Source organism: Chrysoperla carnea, chromosome X, assembly GCF_905475395.1.
Source record: "Chrysoperla carnea chromosome X, inChrCarn1.1, whole genome shotgun sequence".
Taxonomy (NCBI): Eukaryota; Metazoa; Arthropoda; class Insecta; order Neuroptera; family Chrysopidae; genus Chrysoperla; species Chrysoperla carnea.
The window spans coordinates 20,647,191-20,666,213 of record NC_058342.1 but is presented as its reverse complement, the minus strand read 5'-3'; the positions used below and the strand labels follow the sequence as shown (position 1 = coordinate 20,666,213).

General features: G+C 28.9%; 2 protein-coding genes across 2 annotated transcripts in view; one reads left to right on the top strand and one right to left on the bottom strand.

Moving 5' to 3' along the window:
• Window positions 1-5,282, bottom strand: part of LOC123302208 (xaa-Pro dipeptidase) — an 85,392-nt gene extending 80,110 nt beyond the window's left edge. Inside the window, exon 1 of the mRNA XM_044885049.1 lies at window positions 5,088-5,282. Within this exon, the coding sequence (XP_044740984.1) occupies window positions 5,088-5,119 (32 nt within the window). The 5' untranslated portion in view covers window positions 5,120-5,282. The remainder of the gene's footprint in view (window positions 1-5,087) is intronic.
• Window positions 2,918-3,472, top strand: LOC123302229 (bolA-like protein 3). Its single transcript, XM_044885073.1, has 2 exons — window positions 2,918-3,047; window positions 3,128-3,472. Exons 1-2 carry the CDS (start codon window positions 2,979-2,981, stop codon window positions 3,416-3,418), a joined length of 360 nt encoding a protein of 119 aa, XP_044741008.1. The 5' UTR covers window positions 2,918-2,978; the 3' UTR covers window positions 3,419-3,472.
• Window positions 5,283-19,023: the final 13,741 nt, after the last annotated feature.

Here is a 19,023-nt window from a genome sequence, read left to right as displayed (position 1 = left end):
GTAAATGAGCAACATAGGTCAATTGAATCTTGGGTCCGTAGGGTCCATCTTGTAAACCGTTAGAGATAGAACAAGTTTAAGTGTAAAAAATGTTCCTTATAAAAAAATAAACAACTTTTGTTTGAAGCATTTTTTTGTAAATATCACTGTTTACCCGTGAGGGCGGATATTTTATTATATAGGTATATCAGTTATATATGTGTGACTTGTATGTATGTGTAATGTGACAGTGTAATCAACACTGTCTATACATGGTATTTCAACAATTAACTCAGTCAATTGTTTGTTTTCACTTGTTTTTTATTTAATTTTTTGTGCTAAGGGTAGAGTTTTATAATGCGTGCCTACCTGTTGGTTTTTTCATTACCTGTAAATACGGTAAATACGATAAATACATGAACTACATGATAAATAAGTAACATAGACACAAACTTGGCTAATTTTTTGGCGATTGTATCAAAAATGTAGATGTTTAGAAATCAGCTCATTTGGTGTAAAATTTTAACGAATTTATTTAACAGTGAGGAATAACCTTAGACCATTAAGTACACAGACTGAGCATCGCCTATCTTTTCGTACAGTGAAAGGTGCGCCAACATCTGAGGTAATTGCTTGGGTCAGTTACATTTAATATAGGGTCATTTATAAAAAAAAAAAAACATACATTTAATGTCAAATTTTCATATCACAAACTGAACTTTTTCGCTTTTTGACTTAAAAAAATAATTATCATATATCATTTTACATTTTTTCTTACGAATCTACAATGACAAGTATGACAACAACACATTGTTTTGACATTTCTACACCACCGACATTTAAAAAAATAGCAAACTGTACATATATTTTGCTGTGTAAAACAATCTGTTCGAGTGTTATGGAAGGGGGATATCTGAGATCAGGAGAGGTGGAGGCTATAAAGGGGTGGTTTTTACTTTTAAGTCCAGTGAAGCGAGCGGATATTAAGCTAGTTAAAGGCAAAGTATGCACGTGCCTACAAGCGCGAGGTTATATTGAACTTCAAAAGAGGCGAGCATTTTACAGTAAATTTCCGTTTTTAAGTAATTTGATCAGTTGGACTATTGAAGAAGTTCAAAAGAGACCAAGTATGTTAGTAAAGATGTATTCTGGTGATTTAGAAAAGAGTTTCTTTAACGAATGCATCAATCTTCGTTCTTATTTAACAATGATAGCTCGAGCCGGAGAACTGTACCGAACAACCAACGCGATTTTACAGATTCTAAAAAATAAAGAACTTGAAACTAAAGACCTAAAAAGGTTTTTATTAATAGATTTTCTCAGTCAGTAGCCGAACGTTTTAAAGACGATTTAGATCGCACGAACACTGAGCCGATGAGTCATATTTTCTTCTCTTTCTAAGCTATTGCGTTCTTTCTAACTCCGGTAGAAATACCTTAAGTGAATATAGGAAATTGAACTTCCTATTAATTCCGACTAAAAACTAAAAATTAGAATACGAATGAATAGAATTAAATAAAAAATTTAATAAAAAATACTTTTTAAGGGACAAGCTTTTATTGTACTAAAAAGTAGAAAATAATTTTATCTATAAGTCACATTTAGTTTTTAAGACTAAAAAAATGTATTTATATAAAATATGGTGGAAGCGATGGGAAAATCAGGACGGCTCAACCTTTCCGTGTATTGTCATCCAAACTAAATGTGCATGCAAAATATCTACTTCAAAATTGAGTTAAAAGAATCCACCGTAACATACATACATACATTGCTTTATTGCAAGTTAAATAAAAGCTTAAAAAGAAATTGAATCCATTCATTCCGATTAGTTCAATGGGATTTTTTTATTTGTAAATTGCCAATTTTATTATTAGTGCAGCATTGCCCTCGTGTGTTCTAGGCATAATTTCAGTTAATTTTATAAACATTATTTTTGTTTGTTTAAATAATAAACATTTGTAACAAGTTTTGGGAATGGAAAAATAAATATTAGCCACCTGACTATTTTTGTAACACAATTACATATTTTGCACGCGCTTTTTATTTTTAAAAGATCAAGGTGAAAAATGAAAATACAATTACATGCGTTTCATTACATAAGTAAAACTTTATCGATTTTTAAATTTATTCAAATAACTGTAGCTTTTAAAGTGTTTTCGATAATAAAATAACGCATTTGTTCATATATTTTTTACAATAAAATTACAATAAAAATAAATTTTATGTCGTAATTTCACAATATTTTGTAATGTTTCATAATAATATTATTATCAGCAAACTGGAAATATTTAGATCATTTGAACACAGCCAACACCATCTCGTGTTAGTCATTTGAAGTTTACTACAAATACATTCAAGAATTCGATAAAGCTATTATGCCGGGTGTTTTAAAATAAGAAATACTGAATAATTTTTTATTTTAATACAAAATATACAGTTGTTTGTTTTCTACACTTGCTAACCATTTTTTGATCAAACCCAAGATAAAAAGGTTATTGAAAGTTTTGAATAATTCAACATTTTGGTATCAAAAGATTTTCAAAACGATCGAATTATAAGGAAAGGGTGGAGTAGATTTAAAACTCTTTGCAGCAAAAAACAAAAAAAAATTTTGGGGAAAATTTATTGCGAAGGGAATTTGGAGTGCATTCCGAATTTCAGTTACAGAAAAAATATTTTTGTTTTCTATGATTATTTTTTATTTTAAGCTCCCGTCAAGGTTCAAGAGAGTAAACATTCAAAGAAATAATGATTTTTATTTCTGCTAATTAAAATTTTTCTTCTTGAAACTATTATTAGAACAGAATCCAGGCTCAAAAACCAACTTTTCTAAATTATGAATTCTGATCCTATCAACGCCATCTATTATTAAATTGTTAAAATTTAAGTCAAATTCAATCAAAAGTGCCATCTATTACAAGTATTTAAACTTACATCAGTACTAATTATCGTCTATTAACATTTACTAGTGAATTAAATAAAATAATATATAAATAAAAATGAATTTAGTAAAATTTATAACACAAAAAATGTTCCCTAACGTACAAACCGTTCGTTTTCCAATAAATGTAAGTATTGCATTAATATATCAATTTTTTTATCCTATTTTAGAAATATCTAACCTCAATAATTAACTAAATTGTTACAGACCCTTTCAAAAGTTTGGTACGGTTCGAATAATCATAATATTAGTACTGGTGGTGCAGCATTAGATAAAAGTATTTTAGATAAATTAAAAGAACGTTTCCCGAAAGCCAGTGATATTAAAGTGACCGACATTTCGGGAGGTTGTGGTGCAATGTTTGATATTTATGTGGAATCCAGTGATTTCAAAGGGTTATCAATTGTTAAACAACATAGAATTGTTAATGATTGTTTAAAAGATCAAATTAAAGATATGCATGGTATACGAATTGTTACATCATCACCCAAGAAGTAAAATTAATATACATTATATAATTTTTAATTTATTTAAAGTAACAATTTTTGTTGAAGACACAAATTTAAATGTGATATTTTTTTTAATAAGGAAAAAATTATGACACTGTTATCAATACTTAAAAATTTATTGTAAATAAAAATAATTTTTCCCACTACTATTTAATTTTGTTGTTTTATTTATATTAACACAGGTGGCACTATTGCGATGGTTGAAATACCTATTATGTCTAGTCACACGCTAGCGATGTAAGGAAATTTTTACAAAGTACCTACACTAATTATATAGAGAAAATAGTTTTTTGTTTGTAATGGATAAACTCGAAAACTACTCTGCAGATTCTAAAAATTCGTTCACCTATAGAATTTACGTTATCAGCGAGTAACATGGGCCGTATTTTATTTTCCGTGATAGTTTTTTTTTTTTCATTCTAAAGTTGAAATTTCATAGCGAAACTGGTTGGAAACTGCTAGTGTAACAATATCCGCAAGAATTTTATATCAAGTACTATGAAATCATTTAACTAAGGCTAATTTTGTCAATAGTAAAAATAGGAATTTCATTTGATGTTAAATTTATGGTTTAAAAAACACATTAGAAAGAATAATTTCATATAATAACGACTAACGTTCTCCCAGAAGTGATTTATGGTGAATTCACATACAAAGCTACGTGTCACAAGTATTCAGATACAAATCATGGCAACGAAATTTCAGAAAGTTTAATTTCTTTGAGAGAGGTTGAGGCAAGTTAGAAACCTTGGTGGCCAAGTATTAAAAAATTTTAGTTGCAAAAATGCTGTGAATACGTGTCGCAAAAATAGATGTGCTTGTTTTAAAAATAAAATTATTTGGACATCCAAATGCCATGGAAATTTCACTCGAATTTGATCTCATCATATTTTATATTTGTAAATGAACAATTTCTAATGTCAGATATTTCTTTTTTTTTTTTTGTCATATGGTCATCTTATTTTATGAATGGCCTACGCATTAGCCAGCCAATACATTAAATGTTAAACTAGACACTAGGGCTGAATATCATTCAGGCCGCTAATTGAACGGCGCCGTTTCATAAAAAGGCTAGGCTGTTAAGTGAATGGTTAATTAAGTTAATAAATTTAATAATATATTAGTTCATTTTCATGAAATTATCATGCAGATGCGTATTTGAAGAAAGTTTTTTCGACTAGCATCAGTTAAAGCTATAATCCCAAAAAATTCGTAATTTTTGGTAAAATTACACAGACTTATGAAAGATAACAAAGTAACAGGGGGCTTTGGGCAGTTCAAGAATGCAAAGGGAAAATATTGTTAATATATAGTAAAAATATAAATCATTACTATTACTTTCTACTTCTTAAAATTAGCACCCTATTCGGTTCTATTAAATTCACTTGATTCTTAACATGATTAGTTATGATTACGTTAGCGTGTAAATACACATACTGCATAAAGGTAAAAGTATTACAAATAAAAGAGCGCGATTATATGATTTATTCAATGGATATATATGCCATCTTTGTTTTTTAAATACATATCTATGATTAATATCATAAATTATATTTGTTTACGAAATATCTAGATGTCAGTTGGAAACAGAAAAACGGCAATAACAACTTCAAAAAATATATTTTTATAAAAGTGATTTTGATATTTGATTTACTTACTTTCCATTAGCACGAAACATATTTGTAGCCATTTTTTATAATCCACACAAGAGATTTAACACAAAATAATCAAATGAAAAATAAAATCAAACAAAAATTCACTAATTTGTAATAAAAAAAAGAATAAATGTACTTATTCAAGAGGAGGTGTAAACTGTATTGTAAAGTGTTCAGATAAGTGTAAGTAGATTAAATAATAATGATAATTACAGTTATTAAAAAACAATAAAAAAATCCACTAAAATTTTTGGGACAATTTTATAATATTTACTTATCATAAAATCAAATGAATTGTCATTTTAATTTGAAACAAAAATATATAAACAATAATTTTATTCATAAATAGTAACTAGTGGCATGATACGTAGGCATAGGTATGGCATTGTGTATAAATGACGTTTGAGAGAGATAATGGAGCACATGAAGTCATTAACTCATTATTGGTATTAAAATAAATTATCGTGCTTCTCTGTGGGATATCAACTCAACATTGTAAAGTACTTAAGGAATGGGATCGTCGACAAAACAATCGAATTTTTTGAAAATATAAAACAGTGTCAGTTATTGGTACACATATTGATGGTGAAAACATTTTCCTGGTGGTCGTTTTGGAACTAACATATAATAGATACCTCAGAGGCAGAATACATATGGACTAATAGTGACCCGTTATTTTCCTATACATAGCAGGGTTGCCTGATTGTCCTACTTTTTCCGAATTAGCCTTTTTTTATATGCTTGGGCTACTTTAAAAAAATCTTTGTGCTACAGAAATTTGGTCACCATTGTAATATATGATTATTGGTTGAAAATAATGAGGCGCTTTGGGTACTACATTAGGTATTTTTTCATCACAGATGGGGTTACTTGATAGAAGTTTTTCTGATAACCTTGATACAACATAGTTCAGGAAAAAAAAAATAGTTCAAAGGTCATGATATACGTATTTTGTCTGAGGTATCTATATTAGTTTCGAAATGGGTACTAGAAAATTTTAACTAATCGATAAAAAAAACGAAAAATCTAGTTTTTTGTACTTAACTTTTTTATAGATTGATGTATTTGCTTTCTAGCGGAGGCGCGTAGTAATTGTTCCTTAAAATTAATTTTAAATTTTTTGTATTTTTGAATTATTTAACTCTGTAATTTGCTCAAATATTACCAGCATTACTCTCTTCGTGATAATCGAGCTAGTTTTTTTAAATATTTCTTTTAATAGATCGATCATTATTTTAAGCAGTATTTAATAACAGTATAACGATAAGGTAGAGAGTAGAACTGAATTAATTATTGTATCATAAGATTCGATTATTAAATGTTAGCCAATTGAATAAAAGTTTGTTTTATTTGTTTTTGTCGATACTTTTAATTTCAAAATATACCTTTAAAGAAGTTACGCGTGGCTAAGGAGGGCCAAAGAGGCGTTAAAGAAATTCAAGTGTGGTGATATTTCTGTATAAATTAGTATTTCTAGAGATTTAATAAACGAGAAGGGGTTTATATTTAAATTTTATATTACCCTACCGTTTATTCACAATTCCAAAAATATGTAGTAAATATAACAAATCGGAAATAAATTAAGTCACTGCTTATAACTTTCCGATCTTTTAGGCTGGAATCATAGAGATAATACAGATAGAGAACGCTAGCCTATAAGTGGATGCGATATGCGTAGCAAGAAAGGAAACTGCCAGTGCGTTCTCCTGTGTTCTTGTTATAATCATATGTATATTGTATACTTATTATATACGATAGTCAGTATATTACGTATACGTATTAGACAAGGACACATTGGAACTCACTTGCAGTCTTCTCTCTCGCTACTCATATAGCATCTACTTATAGGCTAACAGACCCCTGACGTTCTCTATCTGTATAATCTCTATGGCTGGAACTCATTGACATTATCATATCATAGTTACTGCCATATCTATGTATTAGTATCGTGACCTAGTGACATTTTATGTTACAATTATGGTATTCCATAAAAATTTTCCATGCTTATCTTCGAATGTATTCAATTAATTTCGAATTAAATTCGATTAAATTGAAATACAATTTAATTAAAACAAAATATTTTTTTTAATGGAATATATTTTTTTTATACAATTTTTCGTACAAAAAAACATTTACCAACCCTGTCAAGTTAGATAATTGTGTGTGATAAAGATAAATAATATTTTTGATAATTATGTGTATTACAAATGCAATAGAGTGAGATGTGTATAGTAAATGTCACTTAGGTAGAGAAAACTTTATGATTTTTAAGATTATTGAGAAGCCAAGCTGTTTTTTTTTCTGTAAATGAATTTGTTGAGTTAACAGTTATTTAAGAATTTTGTAATTGTAAATTACGTTTATTAAACATATTTTCGATTACCTTAGACAATTTTTTTCCCATTCATAAGGTTAGTTTTTCGCTTATACTTAAAAAGTGTTTGTAGTTTTGAATTAAAAAAATTTTTTTTATTAAAATGCTTAGAAGTTCGTAATTTTACACCGAGAAAAGTGTTAAGTTTTTTAACTTAATAAACATTTTTTTGTTACAATAATTTAAATACAGTTTCGTTTGATTTTTTAGTCGTGGTTTTGATGTATACGAGTTTTAATAAAAATAATTTTAAGTCAAAAAAATGGCGAATTAAAAAACTTAAGTGTTAAAACAAACAAAAATAAAAGTACAAAAAAAAAAAAACATGGATATTAATCCTTAAATCAAAGTAATAATTGTGGTGGCTTGGAGACAAACAAATTTTTTACTCAAGGATATTTCGTAAGAAATAATGGATACGGATTTGATAACGAAATTTATGTATAGATATTGTAAAAAAGTACATAATTTTTCGCCTCAATATTTACATAGCAATATTTTATTTGTGCCAATTTCGTCTTCATGCAATGGAACAAGAATATGCTTTATATAAAGCGCTCCAAACATATAATCCATCATCGCAGTCACAGAGTGAGCAAACATTGTTATCATTTCAAAAAGATGATATTTTTGAAGTAGTTGTACATCCGTATGTAAATGTACATAATCGTCATGAAAATAAGACACGATTAGGTCTTATTTATGGATATAATCGACGTACGGGTGCTGAAGGGTACATTCCAGGTATGTTCGCTATTTATACCATGTATATGAAATAGGATACTAAGTCAAGGTGTACTAAGTTTAGTCCCAAGTTTGTAACGCTTAAAAATATTGATGCTATGAACAAACTTTTGGTAAAGGTGTTCATAGAGTCATCTAATTAGTCCATTTCCGGTTGTCCGCTTGTCTGTCCGTCTGTCATCAAGATAACTCAAAAACGAAAAAAGATATCATGTTGAAATTTTTACAGCGTGCTCAGGACGTAAAAAGTGAGGACGAGTTCATAAATGAGCAACATAGGTCAATTGGGGCCGTAGGACTCATCTTGTAAAACGTTACAGATAGAACAAAAGTTTAAAATATAAGAAATGTTCCTTATAAAAAAATAAACAACTTTTGTTTGAAACAATTTTTCGTAAACATCACTGTGTACCTTTGAGAGCACAAATCATTCACATAGTATGTATTATATGGGAATATCAGTCATGAGTGTGTGTTTGTTTATAACTTTTGCAATTTTTAATGTGCTAAAAAGCGCTTCTGGCACGTTTTTCTAGGCATCATTCCGAGTGAAATGAACTATCACACGCATTTTTACGACCGTTATTTCTATATTAACCAATTTGAACTTGTCGACTAGACTAGACTAGATGAGTTTCGCCTTGGTTTATTCTTATCTCATTGGAGAAAAATTTTTAGGTGGCACATTGAAGTTTCAATAGATTGCTTTTTTCCTTGACAACGGCGGTGAAATCCATTGAAACTGGGTGATAAATTCCGCTACGGCCTTTGAGATCGATAGTGTTAAATCAGTAACAATTTTCTCCATAAATTTTTACAGTGATAAACTGGATATGATAACTTTGATATTAATCGAGGAAATAAAACTGAAAAAATATTTTCCATCGGCTGTCATAAAAATCTAGTGGCGAGGAGTCGATTCATGGGTTAGATTGTTTTTTTCAGTTTTATTTCTTCGATTAATATCAAAGTTAACATATCCTGTTTATCACTGTAAAATTTATGGAGAAAATTGTTACTGGTTTAACACTACCGATCTCGGAAGCTGTAAAGGAATTAACCACCCAGTTTCAATCGATTTCACCGCCGTTGTCAAGGAAGAGAGCAACCTATTGAAACTTCAATGTGCCACCTAAAATTTTTCTCCAAGAACTATTTCTCAAAATTTATTCCGCGATGAGTACAGGATATTTGGTTTGTTGATAAACAACAACGTTGTTTAGGTAATATTTGTTTTCAAAGCAAAGTCGTATCTATCGAATGTACATTCCATAGAAACGCAATTACAATGTCGTTACAAGTTCGAGCAGTTTGGCGGATCATTTTTATTTGATAAGAAAGAACGAAAGATGTCATGGGTACCTGGTAACAACTATGTTCCTTTCGTACAAATAACAGTAAATAATTACAAATATTAGCTTCTGTGCATTGGTAATTAGCATCTGCTAATTACCAATCTGTGCGTTGGTAATTCTGTAAATTTATTGTATTAATTTAAGAAATGAAATAATTGTTTAATCGTTTAAAGAATTAAACATTATAGGTACTTTAACTCTATACTTTATGTATTCATTGTAATATTAGTTTAAAGAAGACATACTTCTGATTTAGTAGTCTACCCAATATGTGGATAAATTACCCACAATTTAATTGATCAGAATATTTAATATGACATAACATAAAATTTCCTTGTACTTACTTTAAATTATCTCTATTGTGTTAAATTGAAACTCTTTTGATAACTCACAGCTAATTTTTTTTAACGAAAAAACATAAATTTTGGACAAAAAATACAAATTGACAGATTGTAAAATGTTTTTGCATATTCTCAAAATTCATGACAAGCTGAATCAAGTAAACAAGTTTTAGTTTTTTAGGTGCCTTAAATGTCGGATTTTGGGGTCTTTTGCTTATTTGTGGTTTTACCTTCCAACCAGCTAACAAATCATAACGTGCGATAAGGAACGTGGTTCCAATAATTAGTAGTTTTTATTTATAATTGTTAAATAGATCCTAAGTATTGAGAGCATCCCATGCAACTTTATTATAGTTAGAATTTTTACCACCAGACGTCCTGACCAAAATGGTCAGCTGTCATTATCTAAAATTTAAAAAAATCATATTGATATCATCCTATACCGTTTTGTTAAAAAATGTATAACTTTTATCTGATCACCTTTTATCACTTATAATTTTTAATGGAAATGTAATAATCGAATATTCATTTATTTTTCAGTTGAATACGTAAAATTATTAGGATCAGAAGTGAATAAAACAATTCATCACCCATCTGCACCCGGACTAGAAGAAATTAGTACAAGTAATATTTATAACGGTAATAATTTTAAATTTTAATATAATTAGTATCTAATTATAAGCAATAAATTTATAAATATAATTAAAATAGTCTAAATTATGTTATAATTTAATAAAAAGTCTAAAATTTACATGTGCACTAAAGAATGCGTTTAATGAGAACGTGCATACATTGTCTTTTGTTAAAAAATGTATGCAAAAATACAACTTAAAAATTTATTATTTAAAAATTATAATTTACGCGAGTTTAATCTTTTTTAACATTTTTTAATGTAGATAAAAAATTATTCTACGATAAGAGGTAACATTTGTGGCAATTAGAGATGTTCCTATTAGTCGGTAAAGCCGACTATCCGGCTTCTTACTTTGTATGTACTTGTCGATAAAATATATATTGAAGGAATTATATCTAAAAAACCTTGATTGTTAATTAATATTTTTATTGTAGAACAGTTACATATTGGGTTGGATGTCGGTATTTGAAATGATTGTTCATATTCATAGTATTTGCTGCTTCTCTGTTTCCCTGCCGACCACAAGAAATTATAATTTGGCACTGATTATACTTTACGGGAATACAGGATCGAAATCAACGTACTCCAGCGCCTTAGTGGAGTACGTTGAAAAAGTTCTCAAAGCAATTGATGACAAATTATTGGCTACCACTGTGTTTTGCGATTTAAGTAAGGTATTTGACTGTGTCAATCATGATATTCTTTTGGGAAAACTTGAAAGGTATGGGTTAGAGATATAACCCTTACATACTTAACTGAGCGACGTTAATCAGTATCTGTGGCTAACAACACCAAATCCAACATGAAGCTGTCAAACATTGGAGTCCCCACAGGGAGGGTATTGGGTCCTCTTTTATTTTTGTTCTACGTAAATGACCTGCCAAACTAATGGTCATACTGATCTCATTCTATACGCAGATGACATTTCTGTCACCGTCACAAAACAATCTCAAAGACCTAGAGGTTAAAGCAAACGCACTGGCTTACAGACTGGCCATACCAATCGGTTATTGGAATGGATGCATGCCAAAACTTGCTTATATCAGTTTAAAATTTTTCAAGAAAACATTTGAACAGTCCAGGGGAGAGACTCTACTCCATTTAAACCCTGCAATCTTTTCCTTGGTCTCTTATAAAAGGATAAATGAATAAAAAATAAAGTTGCGACTTTGCAGATATCCATAAATGAGTTGTTTCAGTAATATTTTTTCAGGTAATGAATGTTCCTGAAGGTCTAAGGAACACATAGAAAAAAATAATTTTAATGACCCAAGTCGCCCGTAGGGGTCCGCAAATTTCTTTATGGAATATTCTCTCCCCAGGAGGGTGATTGAAAACTGTCACTAAGTGGTGGGGTTGGAAACTGTCTGCTTATTTGATAGTTCATTAGATGTGATTCTGAACAGTCATCCTGAAATTAAGTCACCGAAAATTTCGATTTTTCGGGGGAAGTGGATATCCGACGTAAAAATTCGCGTACCCTTAAAGGACGACATGGGTTATTACCTGCTATCATGTTTAAGGCTCTACATTCTGTAACCATGACCATCTCTATAACTATTTAAAATAGGTGCTGCCCGACAGGTCTTCAATATTTTCCAGCTTATTAATTCGACTAATTGCTTGCAGCTTATCAATTATTACTAGCTATATAACACACGCGCTTTGTATATAATGACTTCCAGTAGCATTAAAGGTCGCACGTGGTTTTAATTTCCGCCAAAATATACTACAATTTTTTATATCAAATACTGATATAAAAAAATGTTAGAAAAGATAAAAGTCGCGTAAATTAGAATTTTTATATAGAAAATTTCTAAGTTGTATTGTTGTTATTTACCTCATTATATGTCATTAAAGTCATTTAAGGTAATATAGCAGTATCGAAAGTTATTACTATTGTTAAACAGGTGAAAATAAAAAATTGATTGATTGAGTTAATTGTTAAAATACCCTGTATTGAATATCCTTATGTATTATAAATGGGAAAGTAAGGATGTTTGTTTGTTTATTTGTTTGTTACGCTTTATCGCAAAAACTAGCAAATGGATTTGAATAAAACTGCAAAGCACAAAATTTTGAATTTTTTCAGAATAAAAAATATTTTTGTATTTTTTGATTAGTTCTAAGCAAAAAAGTACTCTTATGATTTTTTCTCTTGGCGCTTTTTCGGAATATAAATTATTTAAAAATTTAAAATATGCAATATTCGATTTTAAGAAAAATGTGTTATTTTTCCAATCTCTGCGGGTTAGCTAACGCAGCTCCTGCTTGACGAATTTTTTTAACTTCGAATTTCTTCATAAAATTTTAGGAGAGTATTTCTTCAATAAATAATACTTAAACGAACATTTTGGTGTAAAAAAAAATCCTTTTATGGAAATTCTAAATGAGGAAATTTCCTTAATAATTCGTACAGAGTGCTTTATTTGGTAATAATTGTATGTTTTTGTATTTTTTAGGTATTGATAATCAACACACGTTTCAAGACGTATTTTTTGTACGACCAATTCTATGTACACATTGTAAGTATATCATTTTTATAACTTTTACTAAATAATTAGTTTATTTTTACCCTATTGCGCCAGAAGGAGGGTTGTTTTTTTGGAGTCTATGTATTAGTGATGTGACGAATATTCGCATTCGGAAGAAACAATGTTATCGAGGAAATTAAACCGAAAAAAACAGTCTAAATGAGGAATTGACTCCTCGTCCGCAGATTTATATGGAAGCCAAAAAAAAAATGTTTGTCTGTGTGTACTTAACAAAGTCATATACATGTGAACTTGTGCGATTTACTCCAATAAAGTGGGACAGAAGTACCCTACTTCCGGACACCTCATTCTCTTTACTTTACTTTTAAAAAAACAATTGTATTTTATGTTATGAACAATTCCCAGCATATTTGATTCTTGGCATTTTTTATCTAGCCTCACTGTTTTCGAAATATAAGCATTAGAAAAATAAAATACGAATTTTTACCGAAAACTCGTTACTGTGGAAAATAAAGATTATTTTGTGGTTCCGGTCAAAAATTTAATTTGAAAGCCATTAGATATTTTATTTTCGACGGTTCAAAGTATTTTTGATTCGTGAAAATTTTCATGAAACCTCACTGTTTTTGATATACAAGCGTTTAAAAAAAATAAAGTACACATTTTTGTCGAAAATTCGTTATTAACGAAAATAAAGATTATTTTGTAGTTGTGGTCAAAAAATTTGATGTGAAAACTATATGACTTTTTATTTTGAACAATTCTAAACATTTTTTGACTATTAATATTTTTTACTTAATCTCACCGTTTTCGATATATAAGCGTTTGAAGAAAAACAACGTGTTTTTGCAGGAAATTTGTGTTTGACGAATATAAAGATTATTTTGTAATTCTGGTCAAAAATTTGATTTGAAAATCACTTGACTTTATATTTTGGACAATTATAAAGACTTTTTGACTTTTGACAATTTTCATCTTACCTCACCGTTTTCGATATATCGAAAACGATGAGGTAAGGTAAAAAATGTGAAGAGTCAAAAAATCTTTATAATTGTCCAAAGTATAATATCATATAGTTTTCAAATAAAATCTAGGACCAGAATCACAAAATAATCTTTTACGTCAATAACAAATTTTCGGCAAAAATACGTTTTTTTTTTCAAACGCTTATATATCGAAAACGGTGAGATTAGGTAAAAAATATCAAATCAAAAAGTGTTTAGATATTTGTTCAAAATAAAAAGCCATATAGTTTCACATCAAAATTTTGCTCAGAATCTCAAAATAATCTTCATTTTCGTCAATAACGAATTTTCCACAAAAATTTGAACTTTATTTTTTAACGCTTAAATATCGAAAACGGTGAGGTTTGGTAAAAATTGTTACGAGTCAAAAAATACTTGCCCAATAATTGTCCAAAATACAATTTCTAATTGATTTTAAATTAAATTTTTAACAAGAACCACAAAATAATCTTTCTCAAGAACGAGTTTTGGGTGAAAATTCGTATTTTAGTTTTTCGAATATTTATATTTCGATAACGGCGAGGCTAGGTAAAAAATGTCAAGTACCAAAAAATGCTGGGAATTAATCTTTAAATAAAATACAACAGTTTTTTCAACTTTAAACTAAAGAGAATGTGCTATCCGGAAGTAGAATACTGATATCCCGACCTATTGGAGTAAACTGAAATAGCACAAGTTCGCATGTATATGACTTTGTTAAGTACACTCAGGCAAACATTTTCCACCAGTTCCCATAAAAATCTATTGACGAGAAGTCTATTCCTTGGCCAAATGCTTTATTTCCTACAGTAAAAGTAAAATAATACACGCTTAAATACATGAATGATATTTAAACAATTAACTCTGTTTTATATATTTGAAATAATTATTTGAATTTGATTAATAAAAAAGATTTATTTTTTAGGTAATGATTACATTTGGGGTACGGGGAAAGTCGGAACAACTTGTCACGGTAAGTTTATAAGCTAATAAATTTGATCTAATCTCAATTTTCTTTCTACTCAGGGATAATATACTAGCACAATTAGCAATTAATTAAATGTTTTAAATAATATTGAATCAGATCATTCTGTTTTTCATTTAAGAGCACTATGGTTGTTAAGAAGAAAATGCTATTTAATGATAAACTTTCTAAAAATTAACAGTCAATTATTCATATAATAAAGAAAGTTAAACCAAAATATAGAGTCATTCCTGTTCTGGGTTTTCGTGAAAAATGATGTTAAAGTCACTATTTTAAGACGGGTTATTGTATTATAGGTAAACGACAGTAAACACACTAGGGTTCTTGATTCGAGACTCCAAAATGATAGTTTAACAAACAGCCATCACAGTACTTATTAAACAAAATTAATTAATTAACGAAAATTATTACAAAATGTATGAAGATTAATATAATTATGCTTGGCAATTTTGCTCACATGTTGAAGGCTTTCAGGCCTTTCGGCCGCAAATTTGTTTTAGTTTTCGACAATTTCTAATAAGAGACTAATACTTTCAATAACAAAAGAATTTTTAATTATTTTTATAAATGTATTTAATAGCTGGATAACTGAGCTTTGCTCGGTATTTTTTAGTAAAAAAGACACAAATTTTATCACTAATATAAGAACCGTTGAAAATGTCTCCATGCAAATGTCAATTTGAATGTCCCGGTAATTTACTTTATTTCGTTAACTACGATATACACCAATAGATGTCATGAAAAGTCATATTTTGCAGTTTATGTTTCAGTTTTCCTGAAAATACAGATAAAACAACGTTTTTTAAAAATAAAACCTAGCTAGATCGACTTTTCGACCTCAAAAAACCCCTGCATACTCATTTTCATGAAAATCGTTGGAGCCATTTCTGTGATCGTTGATAAATATGTACAAGAATTGATCGTTTAAATATATAAGATTAACTGAAAAATAAAAACTTTAATTTTGCTTTAGTCGCTCTCATGTTTGCAACAAAGTTTTCAACCCAGCCATGAATCAATATGGTTGTCAAAATAGTCACTCGCAGAAAAAAATCAAATTTTTTTGCTTTTATTCAACATAAAATTCAATCATCAATCCATCCACTCACGTCCAACTTCGCTCGTACATCCTTAATTGTAACAGTTGATTAAAAGTGACACATTTTCTACACAGATTTTTTTCAAAAGCAACTTATTGATACTTTTTTGGAACCAAGAAAAAGGTTCCTTTATCGTCAAATTTTTGACCAGAACCACAAAATAATTTTTATTTTCGTCAATAACGAGTTTTCATCGAAAATCCGCAGACCAAAAAATGCTGTGAATTGTCCATAATATAAAATATATGTATATATATATATATATATATATTTTTTTTTTTTTTTAATTTAAAATAAAGATAATGTGGTGTCCGGAAGTAGAGTACTACTTATTGAGTACACTGAGTCAAACTTTTTCCACCGGCTGCCATAAAAATCTACCGATGAGGAGTCGATTCCTAAGTCAAACGGAAAATTTGTAAGGAAAAAAACTTGAACAACATAAACTATTAACTTGTATCAGATAATTTTTTTTTTTTGTAAGTTCCGCAATAAATAGCAATAAAAAATCGAATATTTTAATCGGCATAATATCTGATCCCAATATCAACATATACAATTTTTGTGAAACAAAGTTTAATCCTATCAACATAAATAAATAATTCACTCATGATTGGGATGATAAAATTTATTAAAAAAAAAAAAACTTGTGAGCAACAGAACTCCATCACTCAAGTCATATTTCCCTCTCATTATATATTTACCCGATTGAGCACAACGCAAAGGAATGGTAATGTGTTTATCAGTCTATGTCTGTTCTTATGTGGCACACTAGGCCAAACGCGTCGGCTGATTTTGATGAATCTAATATCAATCGATTTGTCTTAACCTTGCGAATGATACTGAAGATATGGCTGTATTGAAAATTCAATATGGCGATCACCAGACGCCATAAAGTGTAAAAAGTATGTGTGTTCCTATGTGGAAAACTAGAGATCAAGCGCGTCGACCGATTTTTATGATTCTGATGTTAATGGATTTATCTTAAGGTAGTACCTACACGAAAGTGATATTTCAAGAATTTCTCAAAACTCAGAATATAAAATATTTAATTCATAATACACATGCTGTTAAAATTAGGAGATGATTTACCATGCCATACATGAGATATTAGCAATTAAAAGTGACGCAATTTGTACGTGTACATGGGAGAAGCGTATAAAAATACACAAATTTACAAATATTATATTTATTTATCAATGAATGACGTTCACCATCTCTATGAAAAACTAATATAATGTAGAATACTATATTTAGAAAATATATTAAAAAAAATAAAAATTATTTACCATATAGTTTCGATAAAAAACTTAAATAAATAACTCGTTTTAGCGATCTTTTTTTGTGGAGAGGATATAGAAACTAATGGTAAACGTATATATCATAGTGTGTGTCTGTATACGTATAGGAGATAAATTAGTGTGTAACTACAGTCTTGTGAAAATAATATATGGTATATGTATAATAGTCATAGCACAGTTAATGCACTGAATGATAGTATTAGTCCAAAACTTTTTGACTGGACTGTCGCGGAGGAACTACCTTAACCCTGCGAGTGCTGGTGAAGAGATGGAGATCAATATGGCGACCACCAGACGCCTGAGACTGACTAATAAATTGTACATATTTTCAATAATAGTTTCCTGAAAATGAATTTGAAAATTGTAATTGAGTCCTTGTTACTCTTACATAATGTAAAACAAAATCCCCACTACTCTACATTGATCTTCGATACAGTGCATAAGTTTATATTTTCGGATAAAATATGAATAAAAATTATAAAATAAAAATATTACTATTGATTATATTCGAAGGTTTATTTATAGAGTGAAAATTAAAATTCTTGTGATTTGAGTGCATTTCTCACTAATTATCTTCTTTTTAAAATCATTAAAAAACAATCCTACTTAGAGTTAAATTTAGATGGCAGCACCGTGATGAATGTTTAATCTGCTCATAGGCGTACGGAACTATAGTTAAAAAAATATTTAAACAAGTGTTGTAAACAATGACTGAATTAATTATTGAAATACCCTATAAAATTGAGTATTTTTTTTTATAAATAAGACAAGTTTAAGATATTTGCAGTTCTTAAGCTAAAGCTATGGTAAAATTGTTTTTCAGCAGAATTTAACTAGAAATTAAATAAGAACTTAATAAGGCTTACTATTAAATTTCAAAGTTTTAGAAATTTTGACCGTTTAAAACATGACATTATTATGTCTACGTTCCGAATTTTGACCAATTTAAGTCAAAATTAATAACTAAAAATTTATTTATTAATTTTATTCTAAAAACATTTCTTTTACTGCTACTTTTTTTTTCAATACTGACGAGTGAATTTTTTATATCGTACAAAATAGCTGAGAGGACATTGATTTTTACATGCTTTGAATGGAGAAATTTTGAACTTTTAAGCTGATTATCTCACGATCTAAACGACCAAAAATTCTGCAACTTCGGGATCCTCACAGTCTGTCGATAAGTCCATTCTTGCTGGAAATACGTTAAGAAAAATAAAAAGATTTATGTATCTATGATAAAATGTTGGCCATTGTTATCCGAAAATTTTTCTAGGAATTTTTTTGTTTTTTGCCAACAATTAGCCAAATAGAGTTTTTTTTTGTAGTAATTTTGCATTTAGGTCACTCTTTCACACTTTGATAAAACAAATCCTCTATTTAAGTAGTGTTTAAATGGATGAATTTTGTTTTGATAAATATCTTATATGTATATTATTACTCTAGCAAGTTTTTATCAGTCCTACTCTTATCTTTCTTATTTATCCAATTCCATGGTTCACCCCTCATTTTCAAGCTTATTACGTCTAGGTTTGACGAAAAATATGCTCACGATCTAAAAATGTACTGCTTGAGAAAAAAACACGCTAGACAAATAAGTTTATTA

Coding starts and splice junctions, on each gene's coding strand:
- LOC123302229 (XM_044885073.1), top strand. CDS start 2,979: ATGAATTTAGTAAAATTTATAACACAAAAAATGTTCCCTAACGTACAA. Junction 3,048..3,127: donor CCGTTCGTTTTCCAATAAAT/GTAAGTATTGCA, acceptor AAATTGTTACAG/ACCCTTTCAAAAGTTTGGTA.